The sequence below is a fragment of the Eretmochelys imbricata genome, chromosome 3, assembly GCF_965152235.1.
Source record: "Eretmochelys imbricata isolate rEreImb1 chromosome 3, rEreImb1.hap1, whole genome shotgun sequence".
Classification (NCBI taxonomy): Eukaryota; Metazoa; Chordata; order Testudines; family Cheloniidae; genus Eretmochelys; species Eretmochelys imbricata.
Window position 1 is genome coordinate 62,133,841 of NC_135574.1, and position 16,897 is coordinate 62,150,737.

A 16,897-nucleotide genomic window follows, 5' to 3' on the forward strand; every position below is an offset into this window, starting at 1 on the left:
TCAGTTTCTTCAGTAGCCTTTACATATCTTTCAGAACAAGATTATTAATTCAGCCTTGATTTGGTCTTCCAATTCCCAAACAGATCTGAACAATGACGATATTCAGGTAGGAACCGAAAATGATTTCCATTACTGAAGAGCTCGGAACCCTCAAATTAAAGGTCCTCCACTGTGTTCTGGACCTCTCTGAGGATCCCAACATTGCAAATGTGATACATGGTGTATTACCATGGTTGTTTCCACAGAGCAGGAAGCCACATCTCCTGCATCCAGCAAGCCCTGCAAGGAGCCTTTGGCAACCAGTTGGTCTTGAGTAGAGAGAGCCTGGAATTGATTCTTTTGTTCCTGCAGTAAATAGCCAATGTACTGAGTGAGTTTGCTGAACTTTGTGTAGTCATATTTGGCCATCAGGCCATGGTAATTAACTTCCCTAAACTATAAAGCAACCTAAGAATAACTTTTATGGCCATGGCAGTCCAGCCACTTAAGTTCCTTGTTGCGTGGTGTGGAACGGTACTGTTTGTTCCTTTCATTCACAATATCAATCACTTGGGAATCTGGGCCTGTGTAGGAGAACATATATTCTGGACCCCTGACGGGCATATTAACAGGAGTGTTGTAAGCAAGACATGAGAAGTAATTCTTCCGCTCTACTCCACGCTGATTAGGCCTCAATTGGCGTAGTGTGTCCAGTTCTGGGCACCACACTTCAGGAAGGATGTGGACAAATTGGAGAAAGTCCAGAGAAGTGCAACAAAAATGATTAAAGGTTTAGAAAACATGACCTATGAGGGAAGACTGAAAAAACTGGGTTTGTTTAGTCTGGAAAAGAGAAGACAGAGGGGACATGATAACAGTTTCCAAGTACATAAAAGATTATTACAAGGAGGAGGGAGAAAATTTGTTCTTCTTAACCACTGAGGATAAGACAAGAAGCAATGGGCTTAGATTGCAGCAAAGGAGGTTTAGGTTGGACATTAGGAAAAACTTCCTGTCAGGGTGGTTAAGCACTGGAATATATTGCCTAGGAAGTTGTGGAATCTCGGTCACTGGAGATTTTTAAGAGGTTAGACAAACACCTGTCAGGGATGTCCTACCTAGATAATACTTTGTTCTGCCATGAGTGTAGGGAACTGGACTAGATGACTTCTTGAGATCCCTCCCAGTCCTATGATTCTATAATTCTATAATATTTTTTTCAGCTCTTTTGCAAGTGGGAGGGACAGTGGCTCAGACCTGCCATACTGTTCCTGCTGTTTCCAGCAAGGCATCATTTATTGGAAAGGCAATCCCACCCCAAGAGAGGTGGTATGATCAAGAATATCCACTAGTCTGTGTTGTGGTTCCTGCACCTCTTCCAAGGACATCTGGAAGGACTCAAGACGCCAGAGACTAATCCACTGAAGACAGCAGGAGTTTGGGTTACCAAGAAGGTAACACTGAGACCAAGTTCGGAGTACGTAGGACGCAGCACCTTCTGAGAATGACAGCTGAACTGAGAACTGTAATAAGACTAACCTGTGCTTAAAAAGGCAAAGAAAGCACATCTAGTTAAACAGTAAGTGAGTTCATAGATTCATAGACTTTAAGGTGAGAAGGGACCGTTATGACCATCTAGTCTGATCTCCTGCACAACGCAGGCCACAGAATCTCACCCACCCACTCCTGTAACAAACCCCTGACCTATGTCTGAGCTACTGAAGTCCTCAACTCGTGGTTGAAAGACTTCAAGATGCAGAAAATCCTCTGCCAAGTGACCCGTGCCCCATCCTGCAGAGGAAGGCAAAAAACCCCAGGGCCTCTGCCAATTTGCCCTGGAGGAAAATTCCTTCCCGACCCCAAATATGGCAATCAGCTAAACCCTGAGCATGTGGGCAAGACTCAGCAGCCAGACACCCAGGAAAGAATTCTCTGTAGTAACTCAGATACCACCCTATCTAGTGTCCCATCACAGGCCATTGGGCATATTTACCGCTAATAGTGAAAGATCAATTAATTGCCAAAATTAAGCTATCCCATCATACCATCCCCTCCATAAACTTACCAAGCTTAGTCTTGAAGCCAGATATGTCTTTTGCCTCCACTGCTCCCCTTGGAAGGCTATTCCAGAACTTCACTCCTCTGATGGTTAGAAACCTTTGTCTAATTTCAAGTCTAAACTTCCTGATGGTCAGTTTATATCCATTTGTTCTTGTGTCCACATTGCTACTAAGCTTAAATAATTCCTCTGCCTCCCTGGTGTTTATCCCTCTGATATATTTAGAGAGAGCAATCATATCTCCCATCAGCCTTCTTTGGTTAGGCTAAACAAGCCAAGCTCTTCGAGCATCCTTTCAGAAAACAGGCTTTTCATTCCTCGGATCATCCTAGTAACCCTTCTCTGGGCTTGTGGGTTTTATCTGTAATCAGTAAAGAGTCTATTAATCAAGTCTGGAGTAGCGTTCTGATGACTGGGTTTTCCTGATACTTCGCATGCAGTTTGGTTGCAAAAAATTCTATGTCTGGGTGATTCTACTGTGCAAAGATTTTGCCTACTATTGTTTGCTGAGCCGACTTGCGGTTGTCCATATATCAATGAAACTGCTTAGGTGATCCACCAGATTGCTGTCTTCCCCTGCAAAATGTAGCGCTGTAGGACTCCATGTGGGGAAGAACAGAGATGGTGCTTCACTGCAAAGCTGAAAAATGTGTGTGTCACACCTTGCTTGTTCACATGAACGTTGCTTCGGTGGATTACTTTGGGTCGAACCTGAAGAAATGCTTTTAATGCTAGACAAATCATTCTGAGTTCCAAAAGGTTTATATGCAACCTTGACTCTCACATGTACCACAGACTCCAAGCTGTAAGATTGCCTTAATGAGCTCACCATCCCAAGCTGGATGCAACCATTGTCACTGTGACAGATTGTATTGGAAGACTGAATGTTACTCCTTGAGTATACAACCCCAGTGATATTAACACCTTCTGAAGAATGGTTAACTTTTGATACATGCAACGTATGCCCTGTGGCTGGATGACAGCCAGCGTTGTAGGGATCTTATCTTTAGATCGGCATACAGGGTCACTTAAGTCAAAGACAGAAGACCCAATAGTTTGAGGCAGAAGATCACTCTTAGAGAAGGCTGAATATGTAGCAGGGCTATAGCAGCCTGGATGCTTACGAATCTTTCCTGAGGGAAAAGTGTTCTGCTTATTTGAGCATGTAAGATGTTCCTTATGAAAAGGATTCTCTCTGTAGGTTCCAAGAGTGACTTTCTGTGTATCATCAAACCTAGCTTCTTAAAGACAACACATGTTCAAGAAAAGGCATTGAAAAGATTCTCTTTTGATGATGCTTTTATTAGCCACTATCCATATGGGAGTGGCAGGAGAGAAAGAAAGATGCCCTCTCTTCTTAAGTGCTCTGCCACCAAAAGTAGACATTTTGTGAACACCCTGGAGGAGAGAGAGAGAGAGAGATCAAAGGGGAGAACCTTTTATTGATGATGATTGTTTCCCACTATGAACTGGAGGTATTTGTGATATGTCTCATGGAACTATGAAAATAAGCAAATGAAGGCCTGGGAAATGGCAGGTGTTGGGAGAGGAGTCGTGTTCCTGGGGAGTGACAGTTACTGTTTTGGGAAAAAGAAAAAAAAACAAACAAACAGGTTACTGTTTCCTAAGGCCCCAGAACAAGGAGCATAGCAGTGTAGGGCAAGAGTCCCCTTTGTGACAATCAACCACCAAACCAATAAAAACCATCTGTGGGGAGGGAAGAACAGCACAAAAAGGTCCATTTGAAGTGGGGAGGAAATAAAAAGGATCTATTTGCCAGTGAGCCTTAAAACCACCAGGAGGAAAAGGGCGGACAGTCTCCTTTCCAGGTTGGGGAGGAGGAACGGAAAACCACTGTGGCAGGAAACACCGGGGAAGGTTTTTGCCATTAAAGGTTTTTTTGTGTTTCAGATAGCTTTATTTTGAAAGTGGCCAGCCCTACTAGAGATGAACCAGTAAATTTAAAAAGAACTGCAGCATACAAAGCAAAACCTCATGATGGAAGCGTTGAACTTCTTCGATCTAAGATAGGACAGAGACTACCACCTTCCTTGGGAATTAGGAAATATCTTCAATAAAACCTTTTAGCTTTTAATTCCCTTGGGACCTCCTCTATAGCCTTCATTTTGAGCCGTCAATTTCTAATTTCAACAGGTTTTTATGAAAAGAGATCCCTGAAAGGAAGGGGTAGAAGGGTTTAGGAAGGAATAGCCTTGAATTGTACCAGATACTTGTTTTGAACTATTGCCAGAATCCACTTGTCTGTTGTAACAGAAGCCCAACAGTGGGAAAATTAGTTCAAGATAGTCTCCAAGTAGTTGTTAAAGAAAAATTAGGTTGCAGCTCTTGGGTAAGTTGTCAAACTTGGGATATAGGGCCTGGCCCACAGATGTTTAAGGTGCATTGCTTGCTCCTCGGCCTCTGTTTAAAAACTTCTCTTTTGTTGAGAAGAGTGTTGGGGAAGATACTGTTGATAACAATGCTGTCTCCTTTTTGCAAACTAATATGAAGTAGAAGATGAGGGATACTGGGGTTTTTTGATATCTAAACCTGCAACTCCTGGTTTTCTCCTTGGAGGTTGATACATACATCAAAAGACCTGTGTCTCTTGTTTCTTCCATTTTTCCTAAAATCTCATCAGTCCTAGCATGAAATAAGCCTTGGTATCTTAAGGAAGACCTGAAGATTTGAACCACCTAAACCAACATAGAAGAAGCCACAGAACTAGCTACTGAATCTGAGGAATCAAAAGATGTCTTTAGGGCATGCCTTTCTACTTGGCTGTATTTTTCCAATGATGGCACAGGCCAACTATCTTGGATCGTCTGGGAAATTTAATTTTTTTTACCCTCACAGATGGCACTGGTAGCAAGCCATTAAGACTTGATAGTTTGCTAACCTTAATCCTAGAATTGAGAAAAAAAGATTTTCCCTCCTAATATTTCTATCTTCTTCCCATCCTTGTCCATGCTCCCTTTGATTTCTGGTTGGCTGCTTCTACCAATAGAGAATTTGGGGCAGGATGGGTGCGAAAATAGGAAAATCCTTTTTGAGGAAGATGATATAGATTTGTCCACCTTTTTGATACTGCCTGGACAGCGGCTGGATTCATCCAAATGAGTTTTGCAGGTTTTAAGTCAATCCAATAAAAGCTCAGAAACTTTACTGCAAGAATAAGAACCCAAGATGGTAAATATTGGATGGGAAGTCTCCTTTATGGAAGAAGTTGGCAACTTAAGAGTAGTCATGATTCTCTCTAGCAATTCTTAGAAGACAAAAGCATCCTCTAATGGAGATGATGCAGAAGGACCTTCCACATCTTGTGATGCTTCTATTTAATCTTCTTTATAGACATGGTGGAAGCTGAGGTTGGTGTGTGTCGTATTTCAGAAAATCAGGTGCTTTGATCGATCCAGAATGCCTCCTGAAGAAGTATGACCTGCAGTCTATTCTACCACTTTTTCCCTGCTTTTAGAGTAAATGTGCTACAAATACAGCACACCTAGAAAGTGAATGACCTTTTTCAAGGTAGGCAAGGCATCCTATGGGTGCTACTCTGGGGAGACTGTGGGGTAGCAAGCACAATATATAAACCATGATCTTCAGATCCACCATATAAATGTTTTCCCACAGAACAGGATACCAGGAACCATCTAATAAAAAAACCAACTAAGTATAAAAGTATTAAAAAGTTGACATTCCATCTATGAAGGATCCAGATAAGAAGTCCAAAAAGGTCCCAGTCAGTGGCTGTGGGGAAGGGGTGGGGTGGGGGGTTTAAAATGAATTGCAGTGGCTAGAGCACCATGTCCCTTTTTATAGCATTGTCCCCAAAACATTCAGGAATAGAGAAGGAAAGGGCAGGACGGGGTGCATGAGCACTCAAAAGAGCACTGCTAGCTAAGGTTCCACCATCAAAGCTGTACCAGTCAGCACAACTCATGAGTGGAATTATGCAAAGGCCACTTAAAGGAGAAACACTATGTCCTTGTGAATTATTCAGTCAGATTTCTACCTTCTAAGAGCACAGATTTCAGACACACTTCTCTCTAAGGCAATTGTGAACAGAAAGCATGTTTTTATAGAGAGTAACATATGGGAGATTTGATGCCTTCCATTTGAATGGATGGACCACATAAGCATGTGACAGGTCTCAAATTGCAAAGACAGGTCAAACTACTGATCTGAACAGATGTGTTATCAGAGAAGAACCTATACCATCTGGTTCCCAACACAAGAACTTAGATAAACCTGCATTTATTACAGTGCTGGCATTGTCATGATTTGTGGGGTCTGAATTGTTATGGGATCATACCATAAAGTGCTATTTCCTGTACCCACCAACATCAAGTCTGTATCATTCTACATGCTATCTACTTTTCTTTGCATCTCTTGGCAGGAATGGTTTCCATCTCATAACAGAAATCTCTGAACCTCACGGGCAATCTCTCTGTATGCTACTAGAAAACGAAGGAAAACTGCATGTAAAGATGGATGAAAGACTCTTGGTTCTGCAACATCGTGACGACCAGTGTTTGTGTCTTGTTGAGCCTTTCCTACATCACAGTTTCTAGTCCTTTTTCTCTACCTTGACTCCCCTATGGGTGATCATTTGAGAGGGGATCAAGGAGCTCTATACGTTTATCACAAATCTGTATCCCTGGAGCATGGAGAGGATCTTCCAAGTTGCTTCCTGTGAGGTTCTCAACGACGTGACTATTATAAGTTTGCTAAGAATGGTTATGGATAAGCCCCAGATTCCTCAATCTGACAGTTTTTACCAGGGGCAAAAGACAGACCAAAAGATAAGAATTTGTCCATAGACTCATTAAAGAAATTGCTAATAATAGCCCCAGAGGGGAATATGCAGATAAGTTTCTGACAGATCCACATTTTGTTGAAAGGTCTCTAAGACCTACTGACTGACTCTGGTTTCCATCAAGATCACTCAGCTCTGTTGTGTCTAAAAAACCCCAAATATTCTGTTATTTTTTCTTACTGTGAAGAAAATGAAGTAGGCCTGGAGCGCCTTTGATTCTGAGGGACAGATTACTGTTCCTATCTCTAAGAGGTATAAGGTTTCTTTTAGAAATATCTGATGTTTCTCAGTCTCTCTCAAGTTAGGAAAGGGGATAAGGGACAGGATGTAGGAAGGCCTGAAACTCCAAAGAATAGTATTCTGCGTTAACTTCATGACCCACCCATCTCTCAGATTGTCTCCATGTATGTAAGTGGCGTCACAGGCCTATTTCAGGTTTGGAATAGGCACAGTTGTGATTATGCTGATGGCAGACAAGTCTGTTACAAGTATACAAGTCTTGGCTTACCTAAAACATAATGTAGACCCGAGACAAAGATACTGTGTAAGGGACCCGGGCATAAGGTGGTCTGGTCTAGCAGTCATAGCTGGACTGAGGTCTGTCCAGCAGGGATGGAAGTCACTGGGCCAGAACTGGAGCAATCTCAAGATTTAATTCCATAAACAAGAATCAGGGTCAGAGTCAGGCTAGAGACCGAGATCAGGAGACAAGGCAAAGTCTGGCACTGCAGCAAGCTGAAGTCTGTGTGGTTGAGTATGGACACTTAGCTAATCAGAGGGCCACAGGTTACTGTCACTCAATCTCTTGGGGGTTCGTCTGCGGCACCTATTCTCAACAGTGCTCCCTTGCTGTGACTCTACATGGCCTCCCAGTGGCACTGTGGAAATATCAGCTGCTCAGACTCTGATGATCCAGGTTCTAGTCCCCAAAGTCCTTGCACACTGGATGAAAGCTGAGACATTTCTGAAACTTCGCTTCAGGGTAGGAAAAAAAGCTTCTGCTCGTCAATGTAGTTCTATCACTAGTGGGGCACTACCAAACTCACAGTTCATTTTGGTCAATTTCACCGTCATAGGATTTTTTTAAATTGTAAATTCATGATTTCAGCTATTTAAAACTGAAATTTCACAGTGTTGTAATTGTTAGGGTCCTGACCCAAAAAGGAGGTGTGTGGGGGGGGCAGGGGGGTCGCAAGGTTATTTTAGGGGAGGTTGCGACATTTCTGTGCTGCTGCTTGCGGTGGTGCTGCATTCCGAGCTGAGCATCTGGAGAGTGGGGGCTGCTGACCAGGAGGCCCAGCTCTGAAAGCAGAGCCACCGCCAGCAGCAGCACAGAAGTGAGGCTGGCCTGCTATGGAATTGCCACCCTTACTTCTGCATTGCTGCTGGCACGGCGCTGCCTTCAGAGCTGGGTGCCCGGCCAACAGCTGCCACTCTCTGGCCGCCCAGCCCTGAAGTCAGCACAGAAGTAAGGGTGGCAATACCATGACCCCCTAAAATAATCTTATGACCCCTCCCCTCCTCCCGCAACTCCTTTTTGGGTCAGGACCCCCAACTTGAGAAACGTTAGTCTCCCTCATGAAATCTGTATAGTATAGGGTAAAAGCATACAAAAGACCAGATTTTACGGGGGGAGACCAGATTTCACGGTCCATGATGCATTTTTCATGGCTGTGAATTTGGTAGGGCCCTAATTATTAGTACTATAGTAACATCTAGGAACCCGGAAAAAGGATCAGAGCTCCCACTGTACTAGGTGTACCACATACCCCCCCCACACACAAAGTTTATTGTAAGCTTACGCCCCAAAAAGCTTACAATGTAATCATAAGATGAGAGACTACAGCTGAATACAGATACACTGAGGCAGAACACAACAGAGACAGTTATTAGTGTAATACGCAGCAGTCACATCACATCATCTCTAGCACTTTGAGTTTTACTGGTGTGGAGAGGAAAGATTTTGGCTTATCGGTGAGACACCACTTATTACAGCTTCTTCCAGAACAAGATTCGTCAGAGTATTGTAAGACACAGAGTATTTCTTCTGAATTATCACTCAACCTCTACGGTTTAAATCCATGGATCTGTCTTCCAAGAGTGCCATTTCTAGGGGCAGTTTATTTAATATAGACTTGAATTGACCATGGTCTGATAGTTAAAGTTTTTCAGGTTGTCACAGCAGAATACTGCCATTAGCAGAGCACTTGGTTGCCAGTGAAGTTCTAGGGCTTCCAAAGGTGTTTTGAAGTTCCTTCTAAAGGCAGTTTCTGTCTACTTGTCTGTTCATTTTTTTTTGGAAAATGACATTCTCAGCAGAAATGACGAAGTCTGCTGCTAGGGAAATCGTTACTATAATTGTCCTTGAGGAGTGTGAAGAGAGAATCTTTGACTCTAAGACCCCACAGAATTTTAAAATTTGACAAATAAGCCTCTTCCCTTCATCAGCAATTTCCTCAAAGAAGGATTGAAGGGCAAGGGTAGATACTCTTTTGGTTTTGAATAAGGTATTTGCAAATGGTTCCAAACAAGCCTGCTTCTCAGATTCAAGGGTATCATAACCCAAAGCACCAAGTCCCCTTCATCAGGAGAAAAGCTAGAGCTCAGTGATGAGGAGGATTCTTGTGTAATTGATGTTTTTCCTCCTTGTGTTTTCTGGTCTGTGTGTTTTACTTTTGCCTTTTGGCAAAAAGAAGGTTGCTGCAGGAGAATTGCCTTTTATTAACTGAGGCTCCCCTTGGACCATGGGTTGCAGGGCATGATGTTTTGAGCCCCACTGTTGTTCTTCATCCAATATGTACTTGGAGAAAAAATGTAGTTTTAAACCCCTGAAAGAGTCTGAGTCTTCATTTTTGGAAGATGGAGGGTGTGACCCTAGCAGCATCACAATGCAAGAGACTCAACAGTATCAGGTAATAAGTTTCAGCTGTCCTGATCAGTTCAGTGTATCTCAACTCACTAAGATCATAATTTGTATCTAAAAGGTGTCATGTAAGATAGCAATAGAAAGCTAACAACATACTGATCATTAATATTACTATGTGGTGTATGTACAGAGGACAAATTTAAAGTTATAAACATACTGGAAATTATGTCATTAAAATATATCTGCCCAGCAGAGCTGAAATTACCCCACCCAGACAAAGAAATTGTTTCTGCCACCTTGAAGATATTTCCAACGTACATTAAGAGCAATGGGAATACAGTTTACATAAAAGGTAATCAAAGCAACAAGGTGATGAGATAACCACTCCTTATCACAGCAGGTAGAGGAGACTGCTAAAATGCAGATTGCTCTGTTTCCTACAAACATCAGCAGAGGAAGAAACCAGCATGGAATCTCCTTCACTATCAGACTACATGTCCCCTTCCTCACAGCTTGAATTAACTTTACATTGCTGGATTATATTCAAAAGAATCCATTTCAAAGGTACATTAGACTGTAAGAGAGGAGCAAAGAACCCTATGTTATCTTTCACTTAAGACGACAAAGGAACCCAACACTTTGGACTTTATGGGAGATCCTGATCAGAGGAGTGGTCGAGCCATCTTGCTGGAAGATGGACTGGTAAGCAAACTATCTTGAACAAAAGCTGTTTTGTTTTGTACTTGTTTTGTTAAGTCAGCCTCTAGAAAGCATTTTTCACTTTTATTTGCTTGTAACCATTTCTAACTCTACCCTTTATACAGGATTTTAAGTGAGTTCTTATCTCCTTTTGTTTTTAATCTTGTTTTACATTTAGTCTAAATCAACCCTGAGCTGTGTTTGATTAACTCCAGTTAATATGGCAAGCTGTCGGGTATCGTATCTTTAGAAGAATGAATGAACCTTAATACCTCTTTTAATGGTCCAGGAGAGGCGTGGACATTGCATAGCACATGGTTTGGGGAAAATCTGGGACTGGGGATTGTTGGAGTCATTTTGCAAGGGTAACTGAGGTCAGAGTGTGGCAATGGTGTAACAAGCAGGCTTCTGGAATCAGAATTGCTTAGTTAGAGCTGCTTAACACGTGGACAGTGTATGACTGTATGCTGGCTGGAACTTTCCAGAGGAGGGAGCTACAGCAGAAGAGCACTTTGAAGCACTCAGGTTATAGGGCAGGCAGTGACAAAAACTCCACTGGTGTGGATTGCAACCCAGAACACCACAGATGGTCAGAAAGAATAAGAGATTTCCTGCCACTTGATTACCCACTTAAAAATCTGGAAAAAGTGAACCAGACATTTTTCACTTCTGGAGGTGAACTGGACCAGCATGGGGGGATTTAGGAACTTGCCCCTAAAGAAGTGCTAATCAGTAAGGATTGCACCTGCTGAGTGGCATGTGAAGAACACAAGCCATCCAGACTGAGCTTCTTCCGCTATCCAGAGCATTGGCTGGAGTATGGGAGCAACTGTGAAATAACTCTGTGGCTGCTGACAGAGCCTGCTCATCAACAGAGCAAGCTGAAGGAAGACCAAAAGATTCTCCATTTTGCCTGCTCTGCCATGAAGCTGACAGGTGAGCAAAATGAACAGAAGCTTCGTCAGAAACCTGGAAACTTTCATCCCCTAAGCAACTGGAGAATGTGGATTGAAAAGATAAGGTTCACTGCTTTTAAACCAAAAAGTTTTACAAGCTAAGATTGTAATAGCTAAAGCAGGAACACTGCCCCATCCCTCTGCTTGTATTGCCATAATACCTGGCATGTAAGCAAGCCCCAGAGTTTCACAGACTAATATCAAGCTGTTTCGGATTGGGAGATAAATTCTAAGGCCAGAAAGGACCATTGCGATCATCTAGTCTGACATCCTGACTAACACTGGTCCTAAAACTTCCCTGAACTCCCATTTGAACTAGAAAATATCTTTTATAAAAGCATCCACCGTTGATTTAAAAATTTCCAGTGATTCAGAATCCACCACAATCTTTAAAGTTTTCCAATGATTAATTGTTGTCAATGTTAAAAAAGGCATGCCTTATTTCTTGTCTGAATTTGTCTAGCTTCAACTTCCAGTTATTTGATCTTTTTATACCTTTGTCTGCTAGAATAAATAGCCCTTATCAAATTCTGTTTTCCATACAGGCACTTACAGACTGATCAAATCAATATTAGCCACCTCTTTGACATCTAAACAAATTGAGCTCCTTGAGTCTATCACTATTAAAGCATGTTTTCTAATCCTTCATTCATTCTCATGGATCTTCCCTAAATCCTCTCCAATTTATCAACATCCTTCTTGAAGTACTGACTCCAGAACTGGACACAGTATTCCAAACACAGAGGCAAAATAAACTTCCCTTCTATTTGATATTCCCATTTATACACCCAAGGTCTGCATTAGCCCTTTTAGCCACAGCATCACACTGCAAGCTAAGATTCAGCTGATTATGCACCATGACCCTCAAGTCTTTTTCAGTGTCACTGCTTCCCAAAAGGAGTTCCTCATCCTCTGTGACCTATATTCTTTGTTCCTAGAGGTATGACATTACATTGGACAGTATGGACATGTTTGCCTGTGGCCAGCTTACCTAGCGATCCAAATCGCTGTGTTAGTTAATTCTTTTTTCCATTATTTACCACTCCCACAATGAATCTGCAATCTTTATCAGGTAATGTTTTCTTCCAGCTCACTGACAAAAGTATTAAACAGCATAGGGCCAAAAATCAATCCTTGTGGGACATTTGAAACATGCTTGCTCAATGATTTCCTGATTACACTGAGACCCATCAGTTAGCCACTTTTTAATCCATTTAATGTGCCATGTTAATTTTGAATCCTTCTAGTTTCTTAAATTAAAATGTCATGTCTTACAGAAGTTTAAGTATATCACATCACCACTATTAACTTTATCAGCCATATTTATAATTTAATAAAAAAAAGTATCTAATTAGTTTGACAGGAGCTATTTCCATAAACCCTTGTCAATTGGCATTAATTATAACACCCTCTAAATTCTTTATTAATCTATACCACCATTCAATTACTTTTCCTGTGTGTATGCTATACAGAAAAATTTGGAGGGAAAGATGGGGGGCAACCAAGATTTACTATTCATTAAAACAACCAAAATTTACTTAAAACAAATTACCTTCTAAATGTAGCTGTGGAAAACCTGCATATATGTCTCAAATGGTAATTTTGAAAAAGTGTGATTGTCAAGACAGATATTCAGTTATAGTCTCTTTAAAGAAATCTACTTCAAATGTCAAAGTCAACAAGTCATGTATTTAGTTATCATTTATCTGCTCTTAGTACATAAAATGAGTACAGTTTAGGATTCTTGAGAACAGTGGTTATTTGACCATATGTTCTGAGCTATATTTAAAACAGCAGTATGAAAATAAGGAATTTGTACTTACGGTAAATATCCGTCTGCCAGTCCGATCAAAAGTTACACAGTATACAGAAGATAAATGTCCTAGGATTCGTTTGTGCATTTTCATATGTTGATACACAGCAGTTGGAACAAGTTGTTCAAGTCTGTATTTTCCATTTAGTTTTCTTGAAAAAAGGGTGTCCGCTACCAAAGGAAAAAATATTAACAGTAATTATATTTTGTACTACAGCTAAGCTGCATGTCAAAAAAAGGAAAGTTACACACAGTGTTTGACCACTTATAGCATGTGCAACTTTTGCAATCATTCTCCAATTTTATAACAACACACAGTTTAATCAAAATCCATAGCACACTTAACAGGAAAAAAACATAGGGCAAAAATACTTCAGATGATCTTGTCTAGCACTTCCATCACATGCTCATAAATCTACATTCTGCTTTTCAAAGATACAAAAGGAAAAATAATCAACTGGTTACATACAAGTTTGGCATGAGTCTAGTTCTCGTCTGTTTAAGGTGAACTCTATTTTTGACTAGTGAAACTTTCTAAACAATCCTTTTAAAAGGCAAAAAGGTTTGTGAGGGGGAAATAAGTTTGCTCCTTGTTTGCTGTTTTGATTCTTGTTACAAAAGTCAGTAGTGCTAGATCAAAAACCTCCAAGAAAATAAAAAGATTGTAAATAAAGCTCAGCATAGTTATATTTAGATCACTTACCCCACAATAAACTCAGGTTTAGCAACAATGAAACTTGACATACACACACCCAGGTTAACACTAACCAAATAGTTCTCAATCTGTGTTTAGAATCTTTATGTTGCAGAGCAAAGGGAAGGATAAGAGCAATGTATTTTATACACACTGAAATTGTGATAATGCAGATTATGGTTTATTCAGCCTCTGATTTTTCTTCATGTTTTCATTTGCACATAAACACATTAGACGTTTTGGTAACGTTTATTCACATTATAGGAACACTGCTGGTTAAAAATTTAATTCATTTATTATTCAAATTCATTCTGGCTAGCACAGGCTACACCTCACTGCCCCAGCAGAGCCTGCAGGATTGTGGGAGCAGAGTTTAAAAAAAAAAAAAAAAGGCAAAATTTGCCCCCATGAAGAGAGATGGTGTTTCTACTGCCCACACTTGCCAGGGAGAGGCAGCTTTAAACTTGACTAGGGATCCATTGGCGTCCCACTAATTCAAGCTGCTTATTAGAGGAGCTGAACCCCCAGCTACACCTCTCTGCCAGGTCTTTCATTTTTTATGTTGCGCTGAACCCATGGACCTCCATGCAAAGCTGTTGTGGGTCAATTTTGCCTCCTTTTGGCAAGTTAACTCTAGTTTAGAACAACAGAACCCAGAGTGTCTCTAGCCCTGGAAGTGGAAAAAACCCAGCTTGTGCTTTTAACAATTCATCCTACACTAAGCATAATTAAATCGATACTGTACGTAGATTAAAGCAAAAGAATCCAGGACTTCCCATTTCTAGATCAACTACAAAGTTACATTACATAAAAACCTTGATCCATTTAAAATGAAAGATTTTAATCTGATTGGACTAAAAGGTTAAATATCTAGAGGTCTGGCTGGTAAATAGTTTCTAGTGAAATCGTACCAAAGCCATCGATAGTGGGGAAAAAAAATGTTTACCGTAAAACTTTTTGTTTGCAGGGAAATTCTCCGCTGTCAATACACTTAGAAACAGATGGTGCAATTTAGCATATGAAAAATGGAAGACCACCAAAAAAACCCCTCACTTTACAATTACATGTAACTTACAAGGATATTTAGGAATCTATAATAGTTTTACAGAACAAGAAGATATAAGTCAGATCATTATTTTACAAAATTAAATACGAAGCACATGCTTTTAATGTAATGCTTATCTACAGAGCAGAACACGGAGGACTACATAGGCAAAAGAGCAGCATTCGAATACAAGTATCCACCACCAAGATACTGGGCACTTCTCCCATCAGGTTTCAGTTTAGGACAGAGGTGGGCAAACTTTTTGAACCGACAGCCACATCTGGATATGGTATGGTGGGCCATGAATGCTCACAAAATTGGGGATTGGGGTGCAAGAGGGGGTGAGAGCACCAGCTGGGGATGCGGGCTCTGGGGTGGAGCTAGAAATGAGGAGTTCAGGAGGCAAGAGGGGGCTCTGGGCTGGGGTAGCAGGTTGGAGGGGGCTCCAGCTGGGTGTGCGGGCTCTGGGGTGGGACTGGGAATGAGGGGTTGGGGGTGCAGAAGGGTACTCCAGGCCGGGACCGAGGGATTCAGACATTGGGAGGGGGATCAGGGTTCAGGTGCGGGGGGGGGGGGGGGGCGGGCCAGGGATGCAGGCTCCTGGCAGCTATTACCTTAAGCAGCTACCGGAAGCAGCGGCATGTCCCCACTCTGGCTCCTACGCAGAGGCACAGCCAAACGGCTCTGCGTGCTTCCCTGTCCACAGGCACTGCCCCTGCAGCTCCCATTGGCCACAGTTCCCAGCCAATGAGAACTGCGGGAACAGCGCTTGGGGCGGGGGCAATGTGCAAAGCCCCAGGATGCCCATACATGTAGGAGCCTAAGTGGGGACATGCCGCTGCTTCCAGTAGCCATGCAGAGCCATGGCACATGTGGAGCGGGGCAAGCCCCGGACCCCGCTCTCCAGCGGGAGTTCGAGGGCCAGATTAAAACATCTGAAGGGCTGGATGTGGCCCCCAGGCCAAAATATGCCCACCCCTGGTTTAGAACATGGAATCGAAGTTTCATTAGTCATGAAAATGGATGACCACATGTTCATGGATGAGGAAGACCAGGAAAGTACTAAGCCAGATGAAATCCTTCCTTTTGGCTCTCACACAATGGGCAACTTCCCTCATACCAATCTGCTCATCTGTGGAGTCCCTCAGAGCTCTATTCCTACATCCATCCTGTTCAATATCTGTATCAGGCTACTGGAGAACCTAGTGAGATATCAATGTCAAATGTCAATCAGTTTGATGTCTCTCTCACTTGCACTGCTGGTAGTGCTATGACCCAACTATATCAATGTCTGGCAAAGATCAGCAAGTAGATGAAAAAGTAGCTAGCTAAAAATAAAGCTGAGGTTACCTTGGTGGGGAAAGAAAACAATTTTGAAGTGCCAGCCACCATAATTTCATCATCCACTGCTGAGGCAGTCTGTCAATACAGAGAGAATTTTAGTACTCCCAAGCTGTTTCGCTCAAATAAATAACAAATTTCCACCTGAATCTGCCAAGCAGGTGGTGCCCCCTACTTTCCTAGTGATGACCAGACCACAGTGATCTATGCTAGTTTGATTTCCAGGCTAAGTTACTGCAATTCTCTATACTTTAGAATGAGTACATAAAGACACACAAACAAAAAACATTTCAGCTGATCCAAAATGCACCAGCTGTCATCCTGAGCAATACCAGTTGCCCAGCACACAACATCCTTGTGTTCTGAGCATTACATTGGCTCTCAATAGAATGCCAAGTTAATTTCACAGATTTTAAGGTCCCAAGGGTCTACTTTGATCATCTAGGCTGACCTCCTGCAGAAGAAAAACCAGGACAAAGAGCCTCATCCAATAATTTCTGGATAAAATCTATAACTTCAGTTTGAGCTATAGCATGCATATCTTTTAGAAAGATATCCAGTCTTGATATGATTTCAAGCGATGGAGGATCCACCACATCCCCAGGGAAATTGATCCAATAGTTACT

At 41.9% G+C, this 16,897-nt stretch overlaps 1 protein-coding gene across 3 annotated transcripts in view; it reads right to left on the bottom strand.

The window, feature by feature from the left end:
* PHIP (PHIP subunit of CUL4-Ring ligase complex) overlaps window positions 1-16,897 on the bottom strand; it is a 308,803-nt gene that overhangs the window by 242,412 nt on the left and 49,494 nt on the right. For 2 of the 3 annotated variants that reach the window (XM_077812726.1, XM_077812725.1), the window contains exon 7: window positions 13,202-13,362. In XM_077812726.1, the coding sequence (XP_077668852.1) occupies window positions 13,202-13,362 (161 nt within the window). Of the gene's footprint in view, window positions 1-13,201; window positions 13,363-16,897 lie in introns of those variants that run through there. The other variant, XM_077812727.1, reaches the window with a different exon arrangement.